Consider the following 25,523-nt stretch of genomic DNA (forward strand, 5'->3'; position numbering starts at 1 on the left):
ACACTTTAATTAGAGTCATTGCAAAGAAATTTCACCAAAATTGCTTCATTCATTTGATTTTTATGCATGAATCTATTGATACTTTCATTACTATTTCAAATTTCTAAATTTTTGAATTTTTTTCAAATTTCTAAAATTTGTAAATTTCCAATTCTTTAACAGAAAATCATTTTTGTAATTAATAAAAAATTCACATTTCAACAGTTTCGTTCTTTTTTTTTTTAGTTTATATAATTTGAGATTGAGAATTTATATATAAAAAATGAAATTGAAAAAACAAAACAAAATATAAAAAAAAAGATTATTTTAAATGAATAAGTGAATACATTTGCTAGCATTGCATTTTTGAATTTGGTACCAAATAAGATCAAACATTTTTAAGATCAAAAAGAGGGACTAAAAATGATAGATAAATAAATAAGGTCAAAATTGTTTTCATTTAATGTACTTTTATAGTTGTTCTCATCAAATATAACTAATTGAAGTTGATTTTATATCGTTGGAAAAAAGTTATAAATAGCAATGAGTGAGTGGAAGTTTTGTTAAGTGTTAGATTGAGAAAGTTTTAAATTATTTTATTTTTCATTTGATTTAATTTCATTTATTTTTGAATTGATAAAAACAAAAAAGTAATAATCATTTCTTCATTGAAATATCATTGTATTATTTGTTTACGAATTAATTATAATTATATGTGTTAAAAATGTTTCGCTAACCTTTTATTTTATTACATTTTGTTAGTTAAATTGAAGAGTTAGTTTTTGTTTTGTTTTGTTTTTTTTTTGTTTTTTCTCGTGAAAATATCACAGCGAAAAGGACACACACAGTTGTTTATACAAACAAAATTTATAAAAAGTTAGCATTCATTTTATTTATTTTCATTGAAGTGTATCAAACTTTAAAGCTGTTTTATGCATGAAAATAAAATTTTTTTAATTGCATGCACTATTTTTAATTGTTACTTAAAAAAACTAAAGTATATGTAGATGGTAAAATTAAATAATTTATTCCTTACTTATTACTTATGCTATCGTTAATAGTCAGAATGCTTCAAGTATTACAGCAAAATTTGATTTTCATCGGATAGAGGAGTTACTAGAAGCAGTAAAATTGCTATTTGTTACTTTTCATTCTTAGTTATTTATTTTACTTTGGGAAAGCCAATATTCTTTATGGAAAGCTATTTGTGACAAAAGAAATGGATGCTAATAATTGGATATTAATTAGCTGAGGCTCTCTTTATTTGCTTTTATCAGTCCTAAAAATAAGAGATTGAAAAAAAAGTTAGCATTTATTGTTTACTTTTCATCATTTACAATATTTGATGATTGTCATCTTTTTCAAGTCATTAATCCTCAAAATGTTCCCAAAAATTGGACATCACCACTGTCATATTTCATAAAAAATTAACCAAATTTTAAATTTCATATGAATAACGAAAAGCTAATCACAATTATTTCTTTAAAAAAAAAAAAATTTTTTTTCTTCTTTTTTCTCTTTTCTCTTTCCAGAAAGGAAAAAAAGAGAGATGAATGGAATAATAGGCAAAATTTAATTTCAAAGTAACAAAAAAAAAAAAGAACAATTCATTTTATTAGAATTTCTAGCATTTCCATCTTTCTTTTTTTATTTTTTTCCTCAAAACTTTCTTTTTTTTTTCTTCTTTATACTATAAAGTATATTGAGTGGCTTTAACAAATTTTACTTTGCATTATTCATGAATTCTTCTTCCTTTCATCACTACCAACATTCTAATGGAACTCTCTTATCATTTTTAGTAGTTATCAAATGATAAGATATTTTCTCATATATTTGTTGTAAGCTATTTTTTTCTTATCGTTATTTATCTGTTTGTAAAAAAGAAAAAAAAAATTGGCTTATTTCTTCTTCGCTTTTTTTTTTTTAATTGAAAAATACAATATAATCGGATGATATGCTAAGCTTATTTCCGGATGGTAGGCTCATTTATGAATACAACAATCATTCTGGATTATAGGCCTGAACACAACAGTCATTCTGGATTATAGGCCTGAACACAAAAATCATTTGTATATGTATATTATATTCATACATGCACATCTTTCTACACCTGGACATACGTATAGACACACACATACACAGACAGACACATGCACACTAAGCTCTACTAGGCCTAGATTTTAGGATAGAAGGAGAAATCGATGCTTTGCTAAGCAGCGGCGACATTCAGTCCTGTCTGTCCTTCACTCCGTATCAGTCAGGCATACACCTTCCACAGCGGAACTGAAAGGTCCGTTGCTAAAGGTCCGTTAGCGACGGAGCAGCAAAATTAAAAAGCGGAACAGCTCGTACGTATATCACTGACTGTACAAACACTCATTATGCATTTTATTTTCTCCTTTTCAACTGATTTCTTCATATCAATTATCACTTAGCCTTTATCATATGATATAATCATTTATTGCTAATATCGATTATTGTCCTAGTTAGCTTATTAATTCATTAAGCAATAAAATTATTAGCTTTCAGATTTGGTTACTTCTTTTTTCAATGCCAGAAGATAAAAAATCCATGATAAACATCAAAACAGCTAATTTTCCAACATCATCAACAACCGGTTTCGAATTACAGTTTAGTATTAGGTATGTAAAAATTCACATCTATTTTAAGTCTTATTTCCTTCTTCTTCTCTCTCTCTCTCCCTTTTTTTATTCCAAAATTTCAACTTAATAGCTATTTTCTTTCTTTTTATAATTTAATTAATTTGATGCAAACTAAAAATTAAAAAATTCTCTATTCGGTGTCTATAATTTTTTCGACCTTATTATTTATTTCAATTATAATGAAATTTTTTCAACTATATAAAAATTGCTATAAAAAAGTTAGAGAGTAAAATTAATTAATTTTATTAATTAATTAATGTTTTAAGTTATTACATGAACTACAGTTATTCGAGAGCACAATTTGTTTTACAAACTTTTATTCTATTTCAAAACTTCATTAAATTCATAATTTCATTAATTAATTAATTTTATCAAGTAATGAAATTCAACTTTTGGCTAATGATATTTACAGTTGCTTTTCAGTTCTGTAATTCAATTATTAATGCTCTTTGATGATGACTGAACCCATTTTTACGTTTAATATAATAAAAGGAACTCTTCTGATCATTTTTTTTTTTTATTCAATTTTCTTTAAATTTTATTTTCTATTCTTTAATTTTAATCTTTCGCTTATTTGTCATACTTTCCTATCATAAAATGAGTGAAATAACTAAATTTGTTGGACTATATTGTTTTTCAACAAAGACACATTAGTTTTTTAAACAGATAATCTGAGGTTAGGATCAGCTGATCAGTTGATCAGCGAGCAGTGATTAGTTTGAATTTATTGCTTAGTCCTGGGAAGTTCAAAACTTTTTAATTTTGAATTCGCAATACAACAATCAATCTTTCATTGTTTAAATCTTTTTTTCCTGTTGATAGTTTAAATTCATTTGACTTAAAACTAAAAGAATATTTTCCATTTTTTAGTTTAATTAAATTTTCGCAAAAATCCGAAACTATAGCTTAACGTTATTAAGAAGAAAAATGAGTTATAGTTGAAATTATTAGATGAAATTTCAAAAACTTCTCAAATCAGATCGTATATCATCTGATATTTTAAATGCTTCATTTAATAGCTTTTACATAGTTCTCTAAAAACTATTAAATTATTAATTATTTAAATTGGTTAAAGCCAACAATTTATTACTCTCTCTAAATTTTATTTTAACTACTAATGAGCTCATATTAAATACTTTTTAACTTTTTTGCAATTCTAAGGGAAAATGTAGAATGCTTTTTTTTCTTCAAATAATCACTTTCCTACTTGTTTTGTTAAAAGAAAAAAAAGTTAAAAGTAAAAGAAAAGCTTATTTGCACAACTTGCAGAATTGAGAAAAAGAATTATAATTTGAATTTTGCTATAAAAGAAAAAAAAGAGGTAATATTAGATGAAAATGAAATTGTAATAAAAAGTAAAAGTTTTCAGGTTGAAATTTAGTGGAAAAGAAAAAAAAATTCGAAAAATATAGAATAAACTAAAAAATTTTGCCTCGCAGATTTTTTCCTCAAAAATAATTTCAGAAAAAAAAAAAAATCAGCGTTATTTATTTTAAATACTCTTTATACAGATTTCTAAACAGAAAACAGAAACCGGAGAGATTGCAAAATTTGACAATTTAATTTTGGTGACATATGATATGATGATGATAGGCAATTGTTAACTTTCAGGAAACATGATACTGGTGAACCAATAACGTTTAAAGTGGACGGTGAACGATTTAGAAAAACGGATGAATATGACGTAAAATCAAACGTACATCTTCGAACATATAAATTTCGTTCGGAAGTTATTTATAAAATTACTGTTACAACTAAGCCAGCCACTGAATTTCAGTAATTTTTTTCCGTTTTTCCGTTTTTTTTTTCCTTTCGGAGAGGTTTCTTTTCTTTAGAAAACTGTTAAACTTCCAATTAATTTTAATTTTAATCTAATTTTCCTCTTTCTTACTTTCTTTCAAATAGTTTTTTTTTACAAAAAATAAAAAATTTTCTCCCATGAATAATTTTTAAAGAATTATTTGCATTATTTTTTGCTTATCATTTTTTTTTTTTGAAAAGAAATTTTAAATTAGTATATTTTAAAGCATAGGATAAACTTAAAAAAATGAGCTATACAGAGAATAAATGAAATATGACAATAAAATAATCAGATGCATACATTAAATACTAGCACTTTTAACTAGCCTTATTTTATTATTTCATAAATTAAACGGCATTCTTGAAAAGAAAAGAAAAAAAAAAAAAACAAACAATGATGAATATCTTCAAATTAATATATAACAAAGCAATTACTTTAAGAATTGTTCCTTAAATTTATCTAATCCTTCAAAATTTATCAATTTAAAATTTGAAAAGGTTTGCCAAAAAAATAAAGCATTCATTTTTCTTAAAAAAATTTTATCCAAAAAAAAAAAAAATGAAAAAAATGGGAAAGTTTAATTATTAAGAATTGAAAATTTTATAAAAATGATAAAATTGGAAATTTTAAAAGTCTCCATCTGACTAATCAATTCCCATTCTAGAAATAACTCATTTCACATTGTTTCATTTTGTTTCCTCTTATTCAAATAATTTTATCATAACTATTTCAATTTGCCAAAAAAAAAAAAAAAGGGTCCGAAAAAAAAAGAGAATCGTTATTCCATTTATAATAATTACTCATTTCAAATCGGAATAGTAATTAAAGCAACAGAATGATCAGATCATTCTCGATAATTCTCGATGTCAACTCAAATAAATTCAAATTTTCTTTTTAGTGTGCTGCACATATCAGGAAGTGATTTAGAGTTACGACCGGAAAGCATTGGTGGCGGTGTTTACAGTACGGAATGGAATACAACCGGTAGTGATGTTACTCTTAACGGAAAGCGAGAATATATTACTGTTTGTTTGCAGGTTATTGTGTTAACATTTGAAAATACTTTTTTTGCTTGTATTTTTTATCGATGGATAATTTGCATTTTTATCTTTTTAACATTCTTAAAAATTTTAGTACTTTTTTTTTTTTTTCTTTTTTACAGCGCTTATTGAATACATGAAGCAAGGGAGCAAAATAATAGAAAAGATTTAAATTTGCTAAGCAGAAATGTTATTACGGCTGAGAAATCACCTTGAATTATTACTGAATCTAATTTCCATTTATCTATTTAGTATTAAATCTAACAAACACTTACAAATTTGTTAAAATGGAAATTTCATTTGTTAGCATCCAAATTTATACATTCAATTGTAATTTATAAATTCACATGAATGATTATTATTTCATACAAACATCGCATTTATTCATCTATTTCCTTTCTAATTTAGATTATTTATTAGCTAAAATCTTATAACGTTTCAGTGATTTCAATTCTTCCTTTTTTGTCAAAAAAAAAAAAAAAAAAAGAATTTTATTGTTTAAACTTATGATAAATGTTTTAGAAAAATTAAAAATAATCAAAAAATAGGCTAAGTGATAATTTCTAGGGACCTGGAAGGATATTACAACGAAAAATCCAAGCTAAATTCTATCAAAATGATAACAGCCATGCAGATTATGGTGATAAGCTGGAAGCACTGATTTGGAAGTGTGCCGTAGACAATGAAGGAAATATAACGGTGGTTGACGAAATTGTGAAATAATTATCATTTTAAGTCCTTTTTCCATAGGATGAATCTTTCATCATTTAATGTGAATCGTAATGTGAATCACTTTTTTTTTTTTTTTGTTGTTTGAAAAAATTTCAAAGAAAAAAAAAAAAAAAAGAAAAAATCGTAATAGAACTTAGTTTACTTTGAAAAGTTCGATTTAAATTTGCAAAGTTTGAAATACATTAGCTGAGTTTCAGTGAAAGTGCAATGATTTGCAAAGCAATTTTGAATAAATATCTCAATCTTCTCATTTATTATGTTTGGATATTCAGAATTTAATAAAAATTTTTCGCTTCCTGTCATTTTATTTCAATAATATTTCAAAAAATAAAATTAAACGCTGCTGGAAAAAACGTTTCACTGCGTGACTAAAAGATTTCGATTTCATTCTGAACTATGCTATTATTAATGTAATTTAAAGAACAAATTAATGAATAGCGTATCATTATTTATTTTATTTATTTACAAGAAATTATTATTTACAATTATTTACATTATTTATTTACAAGAAACTAAACTATCCACAGATTTTAGCGCTATTTGATTGATAGCACTTCTTTTTTTTTTTTTTTCTTTTCAAGAAAGAATAATTATGCAAACATCGATCAGATTAATTAAATGAAAAAGTTTGATAGTTGAAATTGTTAAAATTTTTTCAGATATTAGATTAGAAACAACATAAGTTTATGTTATAACATATGATCAAACTGTATTGATCAAATTTATCTGAAAAAAGGCTAACATGATAATTTCTAATCTAATTCCAATAATCATTATTTCATTGATAAATAAAATTAATATTATCAGTGGTAATGAGTTTATGCTAACATTTATCATCTATAATTTAGAACTGCTAAAGTTTAAGTAAACCATAAAATATAAAAAATTTTCATTTTACAAAACATTGAGCATCAAGTCTTGCTCCCCAATAGCAATCATTATCATATGGATGTCCATTTAGCAACCAGTATTTCGCACCTTCAACACATTTTTTTACAATAAGTCATTACCAAATGATCTTCTGAATTTAAATTTAAAAATGAAAGCATTTATATTTGTTTGTTCCTTTTGAAATAATTTTCAAAAACAAGAAAAAGATGTGATGAAAACATATGCATTTAACCGGATAACACTTGCCTATCCGGTTATTTCAGGTCTAAGCTAAGTACTCTTGAAAATATTCCACTTAGTCATTTTAACATCTGTCTTCTAAAACTCAAATTGAAGTCAAAATTTAAAGATTCAAAATAGAATAAGCTATTATTTAAAATGAGTTCATAACTAACCATTTAAACTCTTTTCATCTACAAAAAAAAAAAAAAAAACAATATTGAAAATTTTCTATATTAATTGACAGATAAAATGTGAATAAACAACAAATAAAACACATTTAGAAAAAATTTTTTTCTCAATTTTTTCAAAAAAAAAAACATCTATACTACTATTTCTTATAATTTAGATGGAAATAAATCGTACAATTTGAAAAGAAAATATATGTAAACTAAAAATAAAAATGGGATAGGTGAGCTTTTAACAAAGAAAAGAAATATGATGTAAAAAAATTATTATTATTATTACTTGGAAAGGGTTTTTGACATCGATAACAGAGGAAACATTTCTGATGCCAACAATATCCCATTGCTTCTAAATATGTTTCGTGTATTGCAGATCCACATTCTAAAATAAAACATACATTTATAATTCTAAAAAAAAAAAAAAAAAATATTCCTTTTAAAAAATTTCATACATATATAGCTCTTCATACTTCAGATAAGAAAAGAATGAATTAAAAAAGATGGACTAATTCAGATATTGATGAATCAATTAAAAATTAAAAAATTCCGGTTCCACAATCAGAAATTTTATTGCAGTAAAATCGTTAATTGCATGCAATTGCTATCATTGCAGTTAATAAATATAAGCAAATAATCTTGAAAATTCATGATTTCACTTTATTTCAATTCAATTTTTCTTTAGCAATTTTTAGTTTTATATCATATGAAAGATTCTATATGAGATGGAAACGAAAATACAAATGTAAAATCGATTGTAAGAAGGAATCCACGATCAAATCAATGATCCATGATCAAATTAATGACCACATTGCAAATGACAAGCAGTCAATTCATTTTCAAAATTAAAAAACAACTTATGTAAATGACACAAAAACAAACTATGACAAGGCATTGGTTGTACCAACATACACGTAACGCAAACGACGTCCCCATTATCTATGTAATACTCACGTGTTATATTTGACTTACAACGTGAGCAATGGAAATGATCACAATGCCATAGATGATTATTGGCGATAAAACCGTCGTTATTAACAGTTTCTACAATCAATGATAAATATTTGAATAATAACAGAGAATGCAAGATTAAACCTTCGAGAGCAAAAACAAAGTATTAGTATCAGACAGAGAGTTTCACTACTGATAAATTATCAATAAAGTTCCCCCTGAACTAACTAACAAACAAAAATCTATCAGTAAATAAGTGGCTGTGATATTTGACGTGCAGTGTAAATAAAGATACCACTTGAAACCTAGCACCATTGAATTTAACGAGAAAGAACACACCAGAACATTCACCACACCTTACATCAATGAAACCTTCCATTACAATCATCAACCAAGCATCATCAAAATATAAATATTAAATTACGCTGGCATCCAGAGATGAGTGAATTTGAAATAAAGCCTCTAAAGTAAACTTTACATATGCAAATTCAAATGCTCTGTGATATTTATAATGACTTGAATATTAGTATTGAATTATTTGTTTGCCATTCCTATGTCAGAAAAGCAAGCTGTCATTTTCTCTTCCATCACTCTTGAATGAGTAATAAATGGAGCTCTCCTCTAGCTTAACCGATTTTAACTAGAAAAAACAGGGCAAAAAGAAAATATTAGTACAGCTTTCGAAAACAAATGTATGTGTTTATTTGTTCGGCAAATTTGACAGCACATCAAAAATCCAAGGATTTATTTTTCCAACGAATAACTTAAAAACTCTGAAGAAAAAAAAGAACAAACAAAAAAATGAATAACGGTAGTTGCATAAAAAACAAAACTATTGCATAAGTTTAACATGTTTTCCTGAATAAAACAATTACCTTGGTTAATAATAAACTGCCTGAATATCTCAGAAAAAGTACTGAAGGTACAATTCTGCACGATGGAATATTTTCCCTGCAACACTCTTGGATACGGCATTCAAATGATATGTGATAGTAAACAAAGAGATAAAAAAAAAAAAAAAAAACATGAACATCAGTTAGTAAGGCCATTCCAAGTAATTTACATCGCATTCAAAGTCCCCTAAGGACATTCATGCATTTCCCGCGTACTGCCCACAAGAACTGTTTCCAGTCGGCTTTGCTCCATTCCTCGTAGCTGTAATTATACAAAAATAATATAATACAAAGATAGGAATGTTGGGACCTTACTACACACTTAAAAAAGGTCACTGTAAAAAAGCATAAAACAAGAACAAAATCACTTCACACTATTAGCTAAATTCACTTTTACACCAAATCAATAATCTCTACCTCAGATCACTGCCATTAAAACGTTCGCGTACAGCAACTTTGGTTCCAAGATCCGCAAACACAACCAAACGACCCCTCATATCTTGCGCATTTGATTCAAAGCAAAATTCTCCAGTACTAAAAAGTTTGAGAGATTAAAATTCCACGCTTTCCAATGATCTTGAACATTATTAATGAAAATAACTGAGAGAATATACCAATCTAAAACTCTACTTGAATTACTGTACAAATGTAACTACAGTTGTAACAAAGTTCATTACTGTGTTACTACTCTAAAAAATAAATCTCGAAAATACTTTCAAGGGTGTTGTGAACATCAATCGATTAAAATCTGACAAACCAATATGAGGATGTGTGTATTCGTCAGCTATGAAACACCAATTCTCTACCAAAAATTGTTATGTAGCTTAAGAAGCTAATAAGCAAAGGAAAGAATTACCGCCTAGAATTGTAGGTAAAAGCCAAATCCATATCGTTTGCAACACGCAACAGTTCAGCTAAATTGCTCCCGTCACTCAGTACATACAACGGTTCATTACTTTCACCCGTATCATCACCCTTAAATGGATGAAATATTTCATTTAAATGACTCTTGAAATTGCGTACATGTTTTATGTCATACCATTCAGAACGAAACATATGCCTTAGATAGCATATCCGAATTTATATTCATTTCACATAATACACTTAAATCTCTCCAACAAAGTGATTACTGGAAGTGCGAAATTCTTCTTGGGGAAAGTTAGATTCCCACAAATACTGAAAAATGGTTCAAATTCGGTCCATCACTTGCATTACGAAAATTTAACGATGGTGAAGGTTTTCGAAAAGAAATGTGAAAACTAACGTCATCACAATCCACCTTAGGAGAGAAAATCTTCACAGATCTTTCCGGTATTAGATTATCGTCAACCAACCCTTTCTAAAAGGATAATGTAACAAAACTATATAAGAGAAAAGATATAAAATTTCGAAATGCTAAGGGTCTTGTAATATTAATATTGATCTGGACGTAATAGCTATGCCGACTGCCAATCAATAAAAACTCGACCAGACCATATTGAAATCCTCTTAATACACGTTACAATCACTATGAAAACAGTGATATTATTAGGAAGACAAAAGAAGAAAAGAAACCGGATCGAAAATGTTATCCTGTCCACAACTGATGTTATTGGAAGACTGTGGTAGTGCTAATCGTGCGTAAGAAGATGCCGATGCAGTTATTCCGGAAAGTGTGCCATTTAATTTCGCACTTTTTGTAGCATTCTGTATGAATTGATCTAATAATGCCTGTTGTGACGAACTAGGCTTCGTATCCACAACAACACGAGCACCTGCTTCTGAAAATGTATACCGTCCGTTATGCTCATTCAATCAATCACCAACATTTATTCTTTTTGAATCCCTTATTCGATGATAATTAAAATGTGAAATCTCGGCATTAATAATTCAATATTTTCAAGAAGGACGACGATACTTCAAGCTAACTTTTTGAAGCAACTATAAATAAAACACTGGAGAAGTCACAATGTTAGAAGACATTTTAAATAACATTATTCACAGTTCCATAGTATCGCAAATAAGGAACTTATAAAAATCAACCATAAAGAACCATAAACTCAACAAAGCATTCCCTGTGAACTTTAACAATCTCAAACTGATCATAAGAAATCAACTTAAATTCTGAAAGTTTTTTTAGTCTAAAAGAAAACATAATCTTAAGCATATATATCCAAAATATATATACCGACCACAGTTGGTTACCCTGTAAAACATCGATCTAATATTTTCAATAATACGACGTACTTCAAAATCCTAGATAAACATAACTAGCTATCGGCACCCCGCATCTAATTAAAGAATTCATCATTTATACCAATCACATTCAAACTATCAAAGTCAGCAAGTCAGCTAATGTAGCGATTTTGACACCTTGCAATATCAAAATTAAGCATATAAAAATTAAAAAAACCACCGACTATAACAAACGGTTGAATTAAACAAGATGGTTCAGAATGGTAGCGACAACATAAGCCTTTTTCCAGTGGTCCAGCTCTATATCAAAAGCTCAGAAAAAAAAAAAGAAAATTTACTCAAGCACTTGAATTTGCGGGATGAATGGTCATGAAGACCACTCTCGTAAAGACCAATACGATTTCGACCACGAATCTCTGCATACATTCGATAACCACATCCAAAATGTTTAAATTTGTTGCATCGATAGAAAATCTTCGAACCCGTGCTTACTTTCCTTACTTTCCATCTAGAAACACGGCCCTTCAGTTGCTCTCGAAACATTTCTTTTTCATTATCAAAACATCCCACTTTAAACCATTCCCGTCTCAATATAACATCACCTCGACGAACATTTCCCTGTCCACTAATCCATAATGAATTCCGAATTCTAGACCATTCCTGTCGATCATTTTTGGAATATTCAGCTTTTGCTACCGCATTTACATCATCACTATTATTAGTTCTATACCCGGAACTGGCGTACTTCTCCGAAGCACTTAATTCATTACTCTCACAATCAATTTTGTTAGAACATGAAGAAATCTTCTGCAGAGAAGGACAACTCTCGACTGTTTGCTGTTTGCGAAAGCAATTTTCATCCAATCTCGAAGGAACACCATCATCTTCAATCCACCTGTTATCATCACGACTAATTCCTTCGTGAATTTCTTTCTGCAGTGCAATATTTTCACAACATTTCGAGTTTCTGTTATCAATTGCAGAAGCAGAGAATACACAGCTGTTATTATTCATAGCAAAGAAACGGGTAATATATGCGTTCAGAGGGAATTTCGGAGAAAGGTCACGGCTGCAAAAATTCAACAAAATGAGCATACCTAATCAAATGCAAAAAAGCAAGCAAGCTATCGAGATCAGTACAGTAATTGCTAACATAGACAGTAGGTCAAATTGAGAATGTAAGACTAGAAAGTAACGAACCCCCTGTAGAGGATTTTATGTCCTGAAAGAAGGAGCTAAAGAAACAGGACGAAGTTGTTGGGCAGTGCAGAGACATATTTTCGATGAGTAATATGGGGAGGGAAGATAGAGGTAGGGGGGGGGGGGGGGGGGAATAAGGGGATAACGAGGGGAAGTGGAAGAGAATAGAACAGTAAAGCAATGTTCAATGTGTATGTCAGGGTGGCCAGTCCGGTCTTCATCTTTTGTCTCTGCTCTTTCCATCTCCCTCTACCACCAAACAACCTCATCGTCATCCGTGTCGTACCTTTCGCTCCCCTTCTATTTTCCCCTCCCCCGCATACCAAATATACTCCCCATCACCTTTGTCATCTACTATCCTCCAACCGGTAACAGTGTCAGCTGCACTTACACTCCATCAGCCAACCAGTATAGTGATCAACTACTACCTTCTTGCTTCTTCCCCACTTTTCAGATTATTTCGAAAATGTGTTAAAATCAGTCCAACTAACTGGGCATTAACAAGTTATCAAGATTAACAATGTTGTTTCCTACCAAACATATCAAATGTTGAATGCTGAGCTACTAACAAATTTGTCCTGTGCAATAAAATTTATCCCTTAGTTACGAAGCCTATTTATTGAATAAAAATAAAGATCCCAAGCAAATCAATGAGTTGATGATTCAAAATTGCCTCCCTGTAAATATCGTAAAATCTCTAACAAAAAACTGCTACATGTCAAAACTGATCTCTTCTTCAAAATCGAAGTTAATGTCTCTTCACAGCACAAATTTATTGTTAGCAGTGATGCGCAACAGAAAAACCAGGCGCTGTCACCACTTCAATTAGTGAATCAAAGTACAATACTAGCCAGAATGTGTACAAGTATAAATGTATGCAAGATATAATATAAATGGTTGGAAAAGCTTTTAAATTCATCAGTTTAAATTTTGAAAGTTAAAAACTTTCAAGCAAAAAGGAAATGATTTCAAAGAACTGTGCCCACACATTTGCGGAGGGAAGTCCATCGTAAGTCCAAGCTAACAATTTTTTTTTTCATAACTCTGGAACCAAATGGTTACAGTTAATAATTACGAGTGACTTATTAAATACATTAATGTATTTCGCGAAAGTAACACTCCGGAAGTCATTAGCGGCAGACATATGCATGCAATTATTGTGAGAAATAAGTAACAAAATCAACAGGGAGAAAGAAGCAAAAATGTAACCATAACATTCTAGAAAATCATGAATGAAGAATTGAAAACCTCATTGAATCCAAAACTTGAAATATCATATTACACAATACTATAATTTATAACGGCAAAACAAATGAGCACTTACCAGGGTAACAGTGTTGTTCTCTGTCCGGTTCTGGTCTCATTTCAGTGTCCACAGGAATAACGAAAGCAGCCGTTTCACCCTGAAAAGTAAAACATGAAGCATTATTCAAACCTCGTTCCAACTAAATAAAAATCTTGAAGCAGGATTTGCAAAAACTACATTAAAATACGAAAAAAAAGTTGCTATTGTAAAAACCAGCTCTTGATGATGACCAATCCTTTGATTTTTAATGTATCGGAAAAGCCTTAAATTCTTTTGATACGGTACATACATTTCTATTATTAACAACGAAACGACTACGGCCCTGAGGTTGATTAATACCAATTCGTTCTTCTACGATGTTCCAAATTCCGCCAAGGCCCGTATCATGCTTACGCTTTAAATGAAACTTTAATGTTGTTGGACTGCGGTCATTTGTTATCCACTCGCAATAACGGCACCTTACACCGCTCAACCCCTTCGTTTTCAGGTCGACGAAAAAATTCCACACCTTAATTACCTTAATTCAAAAACGGGAATAACCAATGGCAACAATTATTGTTGAAGGAGGGAAATGAATACTGCTAAAGGTTTCAATAAGCCATCAAATTATGGGGAATGTTAATCAGCTATTGGAATAATGGTCGAAATAGCCAAACAATTCTGGTACAGCCTAGATGAATTGTTAAAAAAAAACGTATAAAGAAGTTTTTGACTGGAAAAATTCAAATGATTCACGACTAGAATACTTGTACTTGAGCCATATCCCGGAAATTGTTTCCTTTTAAAGAAACAAACCGGATTTGTCTTCTTTCTACCAGCATTTTTTGCATTGTACTGTGATGGTACAATGGGTGGAGCAATAGCAATTGAGTTACATCCAGTTGATTTCGTACTGTTACCAGACATCACCGAGGACGTGGACATTGCTTTTCTTCCCGTCAAACGTTGAACACGTGTAGCGGTCTGAGTCACCTGTCTTCAAATTCTAAACTAGCTAATAATTCAAGACCATTTTTTTTGACCTAAAGAACTACTTCACCATAAAATTCCAAAATTCTCTATTAAATCTCTCTGCCATTTTCTCTAAACAACTCACTGATCAGAAAAATTGACGGAAGTGACCGAAGGAATCAGAAATAGTAAATATTAAAGTGAAAAAACCAGCGAATGAGATAATTTAATGAGAAAACTTGACATCTGACATCGTGAAAAATGAATGAAGAAGGAAAAGGAAATGTGATTATGAAAACGATGAAAACTGTCAGCCAGATTCAATACTAGTCTAAAATATCTAACAGTTTTAAATGTACCGTTTCAAACTACCGCCCGCTGAAGTCTCCACTTCTGATCTATTTTCGAACTCCAAATTCTAAAAACAAATAGCAAATGAAAAATGATTAGAATGAAACATTCTTAGACTTACACAGAAATAAACAAATGAAAAGTCAAAAAATTTGTTATCCTAGCATATATATGTATATTAATAAGTGTAAAGAAAAGTTAAAAATGACAAAAATAAGACTAATAATAAAGTTAAAAGTATTCAGTCTAAATCATTAATTCAGCGAAGAAAAAAAAAAGCCTTATGATGAAGAAATGTTTAAGTGACAAAGATGACTTAACAGACACACACAAACATACACGTGCACATGCATGCACACGTACACACACACACACACACACATACATACAACACAAACAACACACATACACATACCACACGCACACATAACGACGATCGTCTAAATGAGTGAAGTGGACAGGATGCGGCGTTCCAACAACGCCTCCCTCCATCCCAATAATATATTCTCCTACCGCTCAGAACGACTAGTCTACATGTATATGCGTGCGTCTGTCTGTGTCTGTGTATATATGTATGTGTGTGTGTGTGGGGTGTGCGTGAGTACGTGCAAGCGTGAACACTGTGTATGCACTAACTGTGATACTTGCTGCATTTGTTTACTTCAATTTCCGTCTCCTAATTCTGGTAAGTTCCATTCTCTAAATGACCGTTACTAGCTGATTCAGTTGTGACAGAGAATGAGTGGACAATAAGTCAGCTCTGAGGGTCAGTTCAACTGAATCTCATCCAGTTCGACCCCTCGTCCCTGCCAAGTAACAGGTTAAACAGGCGCCCATACCTATCACCCTCACATACACACACACACACATACAACGTTACCACTAACCTCCGCGCTACTGGTTTTATACACATTCCGCACAGATTACATCCACCCACCCATGCATACACTGTTACCACAGCAGTAGTAGCAGTGGCGGCGGCGGCAGCGACGACGGGACGGCAGCAGCCCGAGCAGTATTAGGGGCATTTCAGGTCTCTCGTCGTCTAGCAGCTACTCGGAAGACCTGGAATGAGTGGGACACTTGCTATCACTCCGTTATCACCGCCATTATCACTACCCCTCCCCTTCTTAACGTTGCTGAATGACGGTACAAGCGCGCCTTCTTTGACCACTTTTACGCCCTCTCTGCTCTCCTAATACACCATACTATACCAGGTCATCTACAATACACTCACTCATTTCATCCTGCTTATCTACTGACCGACTTACTTTCCTTCCCTCTTCCCATTCTCCTCCTCCCATTTGCGCTTCCCTTCTTCCTCCTCCTCCCCCTCCTCCTCCTCACATTTGCGCTTCCCCCTTCGTTCTTCCTCTCCTAGATGCTTACTAAATAAACATCAATCAATCGAATCAACCGAACTATCGAAGTCATTGAGTAACATTAGAGGGATTACGTAAAATTACACCCATACTAACTTATTTGTTGTATCAAAATCTTTACTTCCAACAAATATTACAATCATATAAGTAAGTAACGTTTAAAATTACGTAGAGTTTATACCTCTGTTATCCCCTTTACTACACGTATAGTTTCGCTAACCTGTGGTACTACCTTATATAGAATTTAAGTATTGCTATGAAGAGAGGTAAATCAAGAAAGATGATCAACTCAACAGGTACACATTGTTAGAAAAATGGATTAATTATACTGTATGAAATGTATACCGCCGTTACTTTTAATTGAAAATTTTCTCAAAAACGGTTTCAATTTAATTTTTTCAAAATCATTCCAAAAATTACTATTACTATAAGCAATAATGAACTTAAAAGATTATTGAAAGAGACTACTCAACAAAATGTTCCTCAAATAATCAAATACAGCGATGACACTTTCATCAAATAAGACTAATTTTCTATGCTATCTATCTAGGACAAAAACATATACAATAATCATCAAATTGACATAAGATTTTCTTGGCAAATAAATAGTTGACCTTAAGTATTACATAATATACGATCATTATCTATTATCACTATCATATATTATCACGTTGACTGTTAAAAAATAAAATGGTTCTATTGTAATCATATTCATATCATATCATATCTGATCAGATACTTTTATCATTGCTATATTAATCCGTTTTAATTCTTGTCCAATTCACTCAAAATTTTATCCTACCTTATGAAAGAATAATCCAAGAATAAATCACACATCAATTTTTTCCATGCATTTTCCAATTTTCAATAAAATCTGATCTGAATTAAACCCAATCAATTAAAATGGTCCCAGTAACTCATAGAAGGCCAAAACTTCAAATCGATTCCTTCCTTTAGCTACAGGTCATTCTCTCCTCTCCATAAGTCACAAAGCTCACATTTTAGACAATAACGAAAATTTATTGATTTGCAACCGATCAATCCGAAGCACTTCTCAGTGTACTATTTCTATAGTTTATGTACGTAGGATTCCATCAAACTTGAGATGCATTTTTGATTGGAAATAGAACAATTTGTCATTCTCATTTATCAATTAGTAAAATTATTGCTACTTTTGAATTGAATTAGCCAAAATTATTGGTCAAATTAATACTAGAATAGATAGATAGAAAACGAGAAATCTTAAAATTTATAACGAATTGTATGAATAAAATAAAAATTAAAAAAAAAAAAAAGGCAGTAGAACGGGAAGTAATGAAGGCTATTGAAATGCAGATATATTTTATATATATATATTAGATGAGAAAACAAAGAATAAAGAAGAGATCAGCTTTATTCACGTAATTTGTGGGCAATAAAATAAGATACAGAGAATATACTAATAAAATTCCAATTAGCAATACACAATTTATGAAATCCAAGCACCTACCTAACATGCAAAATGAATTGAATATTTGGCTAACTCTCAGCTTTCTACTACTAGGTGTCAACAATCTTATGCATCTGATTGAGTGATATACTACAGCAGTAACAAATATAGAGATGATAAAAATACAAGTAGCATGCAGTGAAGTGTTGCAATGCAGCACATATTAAAATAGCACACATATGATAGAAAACAAGGCAGTACAGTGCAGCATACAAGTAAATAATCACAAAAATAGTGACAGATACTAGTAAATAAATAATAGAGTATTAAATAAAAGTTCAATTTCAAAATATACGATATGATGACATCTCTAGCTAGATGAGATATAAGCTAAAACATGATGTTAAATTTAGTGATTGATATAACAGATCATTTTTAGTAGACGCATTATACTATATTATCGAGATACAGTATCAACAACAAATAGTTGAGCAAGTAATAAGATCGTTCTGGTTTATTCACACCAATCGATATAACCCTAATTCTCTGATGAAAGACAAAGACGAAAACATGAAACTGAACCAAAATAATTAATAGCTATTTCCAACAATAAACCATGTGTACATTTGATCCTTTTCATACGGTTTAAAAATTTGCAATTTTTCGAAATTTTCATATTTTCTAAAGTTTAAAGAAATTACTATTTGCACTTGATTAATAGTTATATAATATTATCAGATGCAGACCGAAAAAAAAAAAGTCTCCATGATTCCACCCAATTTAAATACTGTGATTCAATGGAGCGAACAGATCAAAGGATAAATCAGCTTTCCAGAAAAAAAAAAAAAAAATCATATCATGCTTAGATATTAATAAGGAGTAAATACAGAGATATGCTACTACGATAATATAAAATTAAAGCTACAACATAGTCAATATTTCACAGTTAATATGGAAAACTAGAAAAATTATAACAAAACGAAACAAAAGTGAACTAAACACAGATAAACAAATAGTACGGTGAAATTAATTAACCTTTCTCTGAATTTTACTGTCACACCATTTTCAGCTATTATTTCAATTCATACTATCACTTAAGTTGATTATACCTTCACCTTTCTCGATATTATGAGTGTCTTACTGAAACTTACTTCAGCTAGTCATACAAATAGATTACAAATAATATCTGTCTCTTCTAACAATTTCTTTCTTTTCCTATATTGATCGAAAGAAAAAGAAACCGAGTCTAGACAGAGAACTAAATTCCGAAATTCACAAGACGCGAAGGAGAAAGATATTCGAAGACTTAAATCAACCAGAATTAATTTTCCACATTTCATCCACTATAACCATACAAATTAAAAAATCTGGTGGACTGAAATGGCTCGCAGTCTTGTCTATGAAGTCACAATAATTAGAAAAGAAGACACCAAACACAATAATGAAAAAAAGGATCGTTTCAGAAAATCGTCTCAGAAAACAGTTCACAAATATCATAAATATCTTAACGGACAGACTGTACCAAACGGGAACTTTTTGTTCCTGATTTTAGTTTAGCACTTTTATCAACTTTGAAGCACCACCAAAGACGAAGACTTTCGTCACTAGATGCACTCATAACATACTGTCCACATGGGGAGATTGTTAAGCCCAAAATGCGTTCGGTATGCCCAGTCAGCACCTGAAAAATACTGAAAGATAAAGAAAAACCGAAAATTACTGCATGACAGTACGACAGATCACATCTTTTGAATTTTATCACGTTACAGTTTTATACTCTAATTTCAATTTATGACATACACATGACGTTGACATTAGTCTTTTAATGCAACAAAGAAAAATCAGTTGTTGAATGTGCACTATTAAAAGCAATACCTTAAGACAATTCATCGACGGATACTTCCATATTTTTAGATCATTACCAGGATATCCATGACCACTAATTAATTCCTTATAGTTCGATGTAAATGCTAGTGCATTAACCTGAAAATACACACATACACACATTCGACATGCACAAAATTCATGGATATTGTCTATATGCGATTCACAGATTCAAATGTCATATGCACCTGACTATCAGTATCCTGACTGTGACATAATGTTCCACTAGCAAGATTCCAGAATTTTATCGTCCGATCAACTGTACCACCACCAGTTGCTAACGAATGTGCTTGATGAGGATTAAATGCAATTGCTTTCACCGATGCGAGATGATCGCTGAAGCTATACAGTGATTCCTGGAAAAATGCTAGTAAAATTTGACTCCCATGATAAGACTGTTAACTTTCTGAATATTAGGAATTATCTCATTAAAGAAATTCTCACATGCAATAATGAATTACCTGCATTTGGTGTATTATAGATGTCATTACAGAGTGATTACTACCAATGTACTTACATTTGACATGCATGCTAATGTAATTTTTTCAATCAGTTCGCAGTGCCATACATTAAGAAAATAGTTAATGGATTTGTTTTCGAGGATGATAATGTTATTAATTTGACAAATTATCAAATGAAGCGCATTTGTAAAACTTTAAACAACTGGAAATCGCACCGGATCTTCAGTTGTCAGCATTGAAGGTTCCCAAATTTTAACCAGATTGTCACCTCCGCCACTGGCAAGATAGTGACCATCATTACTCCATACAAGACCACAAACTTCTTGTCCATGTCCCGGAAATGTTCTGTAACGTAGCTTTAAGCTAATATTGGAACAAAGAAACTTGTTAAAGATTATTAAAAGTGTTAAATATATTAAAAGTGTCTGCGTTAAATACTCATTATTAACATGATTAAACAACTAAAATTGCGAACAGTTCTCTTGAACTAAGCATTCCATTAAGCAGTAATCCTAAAGATTTTACAGGTCCTTTTTATATATAAAGATAGCGATCATCAGGTTGAAAACTTCGTAATCAACCAACGTACGTTTGCCCATTACTGCGACATATCAAATTTCGATTTGCACATGTAAATGTAAATAACTACGCGAGTATTCGCACTATCTTGTATCATCTAATTTATCTTTTACTTTAAACGACTTATCATAATGCACTGATTTCTGTACAAATCAGGTAATAAGTATAAATCATTTAGATACTTATCACAAGATATGGCAGCAATACGTCACGTTGTCAAACCTTTTACTTACTCATCATTTGATCGCAAAAACAAGAAATTCCATAATTTATTTGTCTCATTTCATCATGCGTGAAGTTGAGTAAACTTAAAACTTCTATTGCTCATTACCAGTTTTGTCAGTAAATTCTATATTCAATACATAGTTCTCACCACTAACAAACATTATCATATAACAAGTGTGTACAGCCATTCTTTAACAAGTAACTGCAACGAAAGTGAGACTCAACACATGCACAAAGCATTCTTCCAAGAGAAAAGCCAAACAAACCCAATTTGAAAATTCCGAATACGAACATCATGATGGTAAATTCGTCCTGACCGACAACCGCTAAAAAAAAAAACAAATATAAAATTTAATTCTGATTTAAGTGAAAAATCAGACAGAAAGCCATTCTCACTGAGATCTTACACTTCAAAACATCAAAAAATTTAGCAGTGTAAAAAAATGAGATAATCAATTTTACAAAAGTTTGCCTGTGTACAGTCAAATTTCTACGAACAATTCAATACGATGAAGGCAATGTCTGGCTTTATTTGATTTTTGTTTCTAATAACTTCCTATCCAAATTAAAGTCACCTACAATTACAAAACAACTTTCATAAGTCATCTTTCTCTTTCAAGCTTTCTATAACATAGAATTTAGCAGAAAAAATTACTACAAAACTCACGCAGAAAGTACATGCTGACGCCAAGCTAAGCATCCTACACGACTTATTTGACACTGCATTGTTCGTAGCAAAGAATTTTCTCTTGTAGGGTCGAATAACTGAAAAATTTTCCTAAAGTGATAGCTTCTTCAAAACATTGCAAAAAAAATTTAGCCGGATAATTTCCCATATTTTTGGTAAAGCTAGATTCCAGAATGTTTTATTCGCATAACGTGGATCATTAAAATGTACAATGATTGTGAACACCACATACTATATAATTCTTTTAAGCGACAATTGTTTCATCAATCAGTTTTTTGCGAACATAGATAAAATATAAATTGGTCAGATCCCTTTAAAACAGTAGCTTATAAAATGAGTTTGTCTCTTTTTATTTAAATAAACCTTGACAAATCCATTTGAAAGTCCAACTGCCAAAATCGAGTTTTGTTCTGCCCATTGAACTGATGTGATATAATTACCAGATTCTTCTGGTAATTCAAAAAGTGTCTATAAATAAAACCTGACACACTTAAAACCAATCATTATGTGAAATAAGTTTCAAAAGAAGATGAATAGTCACTGAATCACTACTTCAAAGAGAAATAATGTCTAATATACAAGTATGCATTTTGCTCACAATAATGTTTGATTACCACACATGCTTGCACCATCAATATGTCTCAAAAGTAGGAATTCCAGTACATAGTAAAATTTAACAAACTTACAACAATCTCTCCAGTAGAAGCATTCCATAGATAGAGAGCATAAGTTAAGGCGACAGCAATAACATTATCACAGCTCCAATGAATCACATTCATATCTGAAAATCATGATGACATTTATAATAAAAATTGAACGAATCACTTGATAACATGTATTAGTGTATAAAACATTTTTGAACATTATTTTAGTAAAATGATGAAATCAACAAAATGGATCAGTTCCTCCTTATCATCCGTAAATTAAAAGTAAAATTAAAAATTAGACAATTTTTAAAATTAGGCCCAAATTCAAATTCTCGACAAGTTTTTATGAAGGATTCCTAATTTTTTCTTTTCTAGAAATATGAAGAAACCTGCACAGAGAAATATAGGGAAGGTAAAATATATAGAAAAGTATGCGAATAGTTATGACTTTAAAGATAATTTCCATCTGCTTTTTAAAGTTCGCTAAGCGTTACAACATACAGTAATCATCCATAAAATTTGGTGCATCCAGGATGCGTTCCGGGCTATTAGGTATATAGCGTAATCCTTTGCTAACACTTCCAGATGGTCTTAAAGTGCTTGATGTATAAAGCACCTTTGGCTGAATTGTGTAACCTAATGGTGGCAGTGGTGCTTCGCCCTTTTTATAGCACAGAATTCTTTCCTCAATGCTAGTATCCACATCGTTTGCTGATTTAGCTAAAAAGTATGCAAACGAACATTAAATGAACAATAAGTGTCAAATAAATATTCTGCAAAAAAAAAAAAAAAATTATTTTTTCAAATGATCATTCAACAATAAATCTTAGAAAAATGATTTTTAATGAAGAAATTAAACAAAAAATATACCGCGCATCATTTTTATCATGTAAGCTCTTTCAGCTCTTGATGGACTGGTTGGTGCAGATGCTGATACGTTTAAAAGTGAATCACTCTGCAAACGATATTATCAAATATCAAAATGTAACACTAATTAAAATTTACCATTACCAAAACATGTCACAAATGTAACAACCATAAAATTTTACTTCCTATCAAATAATATGAATTTACCAATGCACTGTACTTGCTACTGTTATTGGTTACTGGTTAATAAATATGAAATAAATACAAAGCAAAAATGAAACATCCTTTTGCAAGAATAACAAAGATTCTTTAAATTACCAAAAAGCATTCAACAAAACCAACAGGGTCATTTTATTTTAACCTTAAACATGGTCAAAGTTGTAAAATGAAAATTTTCTATGTAGCTTAACGCAAAACGGGTTGCAAAACAGAAAGTTTAAGCTTAATTAAGCGCACAGATTGAGTAGTACAATTAAGGAATACTGCAAATCACATTACGTAAAACAGAACACAAATCCTAAATCATTTTGAAAAAAAAAAAAAAAAAAAAAAAAAAAAAGGAAGAGAACATTTCAAAATGTTAACTAACCTCAGAATTATGATTAACAAGGCAATGATTTGCAAATTCAAATTGCGTTTCACTTCGATTTGGTATGAATCGATCACCACCACCAACACCACTATAATTGGGATTTCTAGAAGGTGTAAGTTCACGCTTCTTCAAACCACCTTTTGATTTGTTAAATGATATATTTGAACTGTGACTTGGAGTCTTCTGTGACATAGAATGATTTTCCCTGAAAAAGTACAGCACGGTACAACTTATTATGCTTCCAGATAGTCTTACAGTGCGATCTCAGATTCAAACTGTGTAGAATGTAGAATAGTTATCTGAGGTCATAATATATAAAATTAATAAGGAATCTTACTGGTGTGTAATATTATTTGCTCCTCTAAAATCCGTTGCAAGCAATCGATTGAGAAAGTGAGCAACTTATGCGACTTACTTCTTAGCACTTTTTGGAGTTTTACTATTATTTATTCGAGAATTATCATTTTGATGGCGACGTGGTGTTTTGTTCGTCGAATCTTTAAATGGCATTCTGTCACGATCAATGAACCGTCTGTAATGCGAAGTTGAAATGTGAAGCCCTGTAAATAATTTATTAAAGTGAGCGTATTGATTTATTTCTTAGCACTTTTTGAAGTTTTACTGTAATTTATTCCCTTATTATTATGATGACCATTAATGGATTTATGTAGTAAAACTAAATTCATAATAGAGATTCACCGAACTCTCAAATGAACTCTTATTTATTCTTGTCCTAAACACCTCAACATATACTTTTATTGTGCATTTTAATAGTCAAAGTTTTACCGCCCTCCCAAATTCAACCGCAATGAAACAAATATAATTGTAAAATGATTTAAGTAATGAAAATCCTTGCTATTTATTAGCAGCACATAAAAACCCTTTACATAAGAAAGTTAATCAAATAGGAAAACCTCTTCATGGTGAGACGATAAGAAAAATCTCTGATAAAAAAACAAGAAAAGAGCAAGACCACCTGCATATTCACTACCTATATATAAGCCCAACTAATCTAATTCTGTACAAAAAATTAAATAATCAATGCCATTTTTTGACAAGTAAAACCAAAAGCTAATCATTTACTAAAAGTTTTTATTCATGACAACAACAAGCCCAAATGTAGGCAATATGGACGATAAACAGATACCGGCGATATTTTATGGAAGTGATAATTTGAAGCGCAACATGTCCGTTCAAACTAGAGCAACAAATGAAATTCATAGAGATGCTCAAATTGAAGTGAAGCAACAGTGACTTGTCAAAACTCGTCGATTAATTAAAATCCCCACAAAGTTCAAAACATAAAAGTATATAGGCAAGTGCAATATCTTATATTTAATGATTTGATGCTACTCTATGAATTTCAGCTCAGCTTAATATCAGCTTTTCATTTGTTATCAATTAATAAAACATTACTAGTTTGAATACAGCAAGA

General features: G+C 30.5%; 5 protein-coding genes across 7 annotated transcripts; 1 reads left to right on the forward strand and 4 right to left on the reverse strand.

Annotated features, from left to right (window-relative positions):
• Window positions 1-2,529: 2,529 nt before the first annotated feature.
• On the forward strand, window positions 2,530-6,206 carry Bm3684 (Uncharacterized protein; the record flags this gene model as incomplete). The annotated part of the gene is made up of 4 exons (XM_043081169.1): window positions 2,530-2,621; window positions 4,254-4,418; window positions 5,342-5,480; window positions 6,051-6,206. The coding sequence occupies 4 exons, from the start codon at window positions 2,530-2,532 to the stop codon at window positions 6,204-6,206; spliced, it is 552 nt and encodes a 183-aa protein (XP_042937103.1).
• Window positions 6,207-7,104: 898 nt separating this feature from the next.
• On the reverse strand, window positions 7,105-8,846 carry Bm509 (Uncharacterized protein; the record flags this gene model as incomplete). 2 transcript variants are annotated; one of them, XM_043081170.1, is made up of 4 exons in its annotated part: window positions 7,105-7,193; window positions 7,794-7,892; window positions 8,390-8,551; window positions 8,798-8,846. In XM_043081170.1, 4 exons carry the CDS (start codon window positions 8,844-8,846, stop codon window positions 7,105-7,107), a joined length of 399 nt encoding a protein of 132 aa, XP_042937104.1. The 2 variants fall into 2 exon arrangements, with proteins under 2 accessions (XP_042937104.1, XP_042937105.1); XM_043081171.1 differs by lacking the exon at window positions 8,798-8,846 and having other exon boundaries at window positions 8,390-8,417.
• Window positions 8,847-9,528: 682 nt separating this feature from the next.
• Window positions 9,529-12,621, reverse strand: Bm10125 (Uncharacterized protein; the record flags this gene model as incomplete). Of its 2 annotated transcripts, XM_001893816.2 has the most annotated exons (6): window positions 9,529-9,613; window positions 9,769-9,885; window positions 10,208-10,326; window positions 10,616-10,690; window positions 10,906-11,111; window positions 11,865-12,621. In XM_001893816.2, 6 exons carry the CDS (start codon window positions 12,619-12,621, stop codon window positions 9,529-9,531), a joined length of 1,359 nt encoding a protein of 452 aa, XP_001893851.1. The 2 variants fall into 2 exon arrangements, with proteins under 2 accessions (XP_001893851.1, XP_042937106.1); XM_043081172.1 differs by lacking the exon at window positions 10,616-10,690.
• Window positions 12,622-14,048: 1,427 nt separating this feature from the next.
• On the reverse strand, window positions 14,049-15,401 carry Bm5704 (BED zinc finger family protein; the record flags this gene model as incomplete). Its single annotated transcript, XM_001902415.2, has 4 exons — window positions 14,049-14,129; window positions 14,322-14,540; window positions 14,828-15,008; window positions 15,343-15,401. Coding segments are annotated over 4 exons (540 nt in total), but the record flags the coding sequence as incomplete, so codon positions are not given.
• Window positions 15,402-19,649: 4,248 nt separating this feature from the next.
• On the reverse strand, window positions 19,650-24,598 carry Bma-fzy-1 (cell division cycle protein 20 homolog (p55CDC), putative; the record flags this gene model as incomplete). Its single annotated transcript, XM_043081173.1, has 12 exons — window positions 19,650-19,826; window positions 20,021-20,128; window positions 20,218-20,385; window positions 20,706-20,835; window positions 21,561-21,620; window positions 21,962-22,059; window positions 22,346-22,450; window positions 22,669-22,763; window positions 23,131-23,349; window positions 23,500-23,584; window positions 24,086-24,293; window positions 24,504-24,598. 12 exons carry the CDS (start codon window positions 24,596-24,598, stop codon window positions 19,650-19,652), a joined length of 1,548 nt encoding a protein of 515 aa, XP_042937107.1.
• Between the last annotated feature and the right edge of the window lie 925 nt (window positions 24,599-25,523).

Source organism: Brugia malayi, assembly GCF_000002995.4.
Source record: "Brugia malayi strain FR3 genome assembly, contig: Bm_v4_Chr4_scaffold_001, whole genome shotgun sequence".
In the NCBI taxonomy this organism is placed as follows: domain Eukaryota; kingdom Metazoa; phylum Nematoda; class Chromadorea; order Rhabditida; family Onchocercidae; genus Brugia; species Brugia malayi.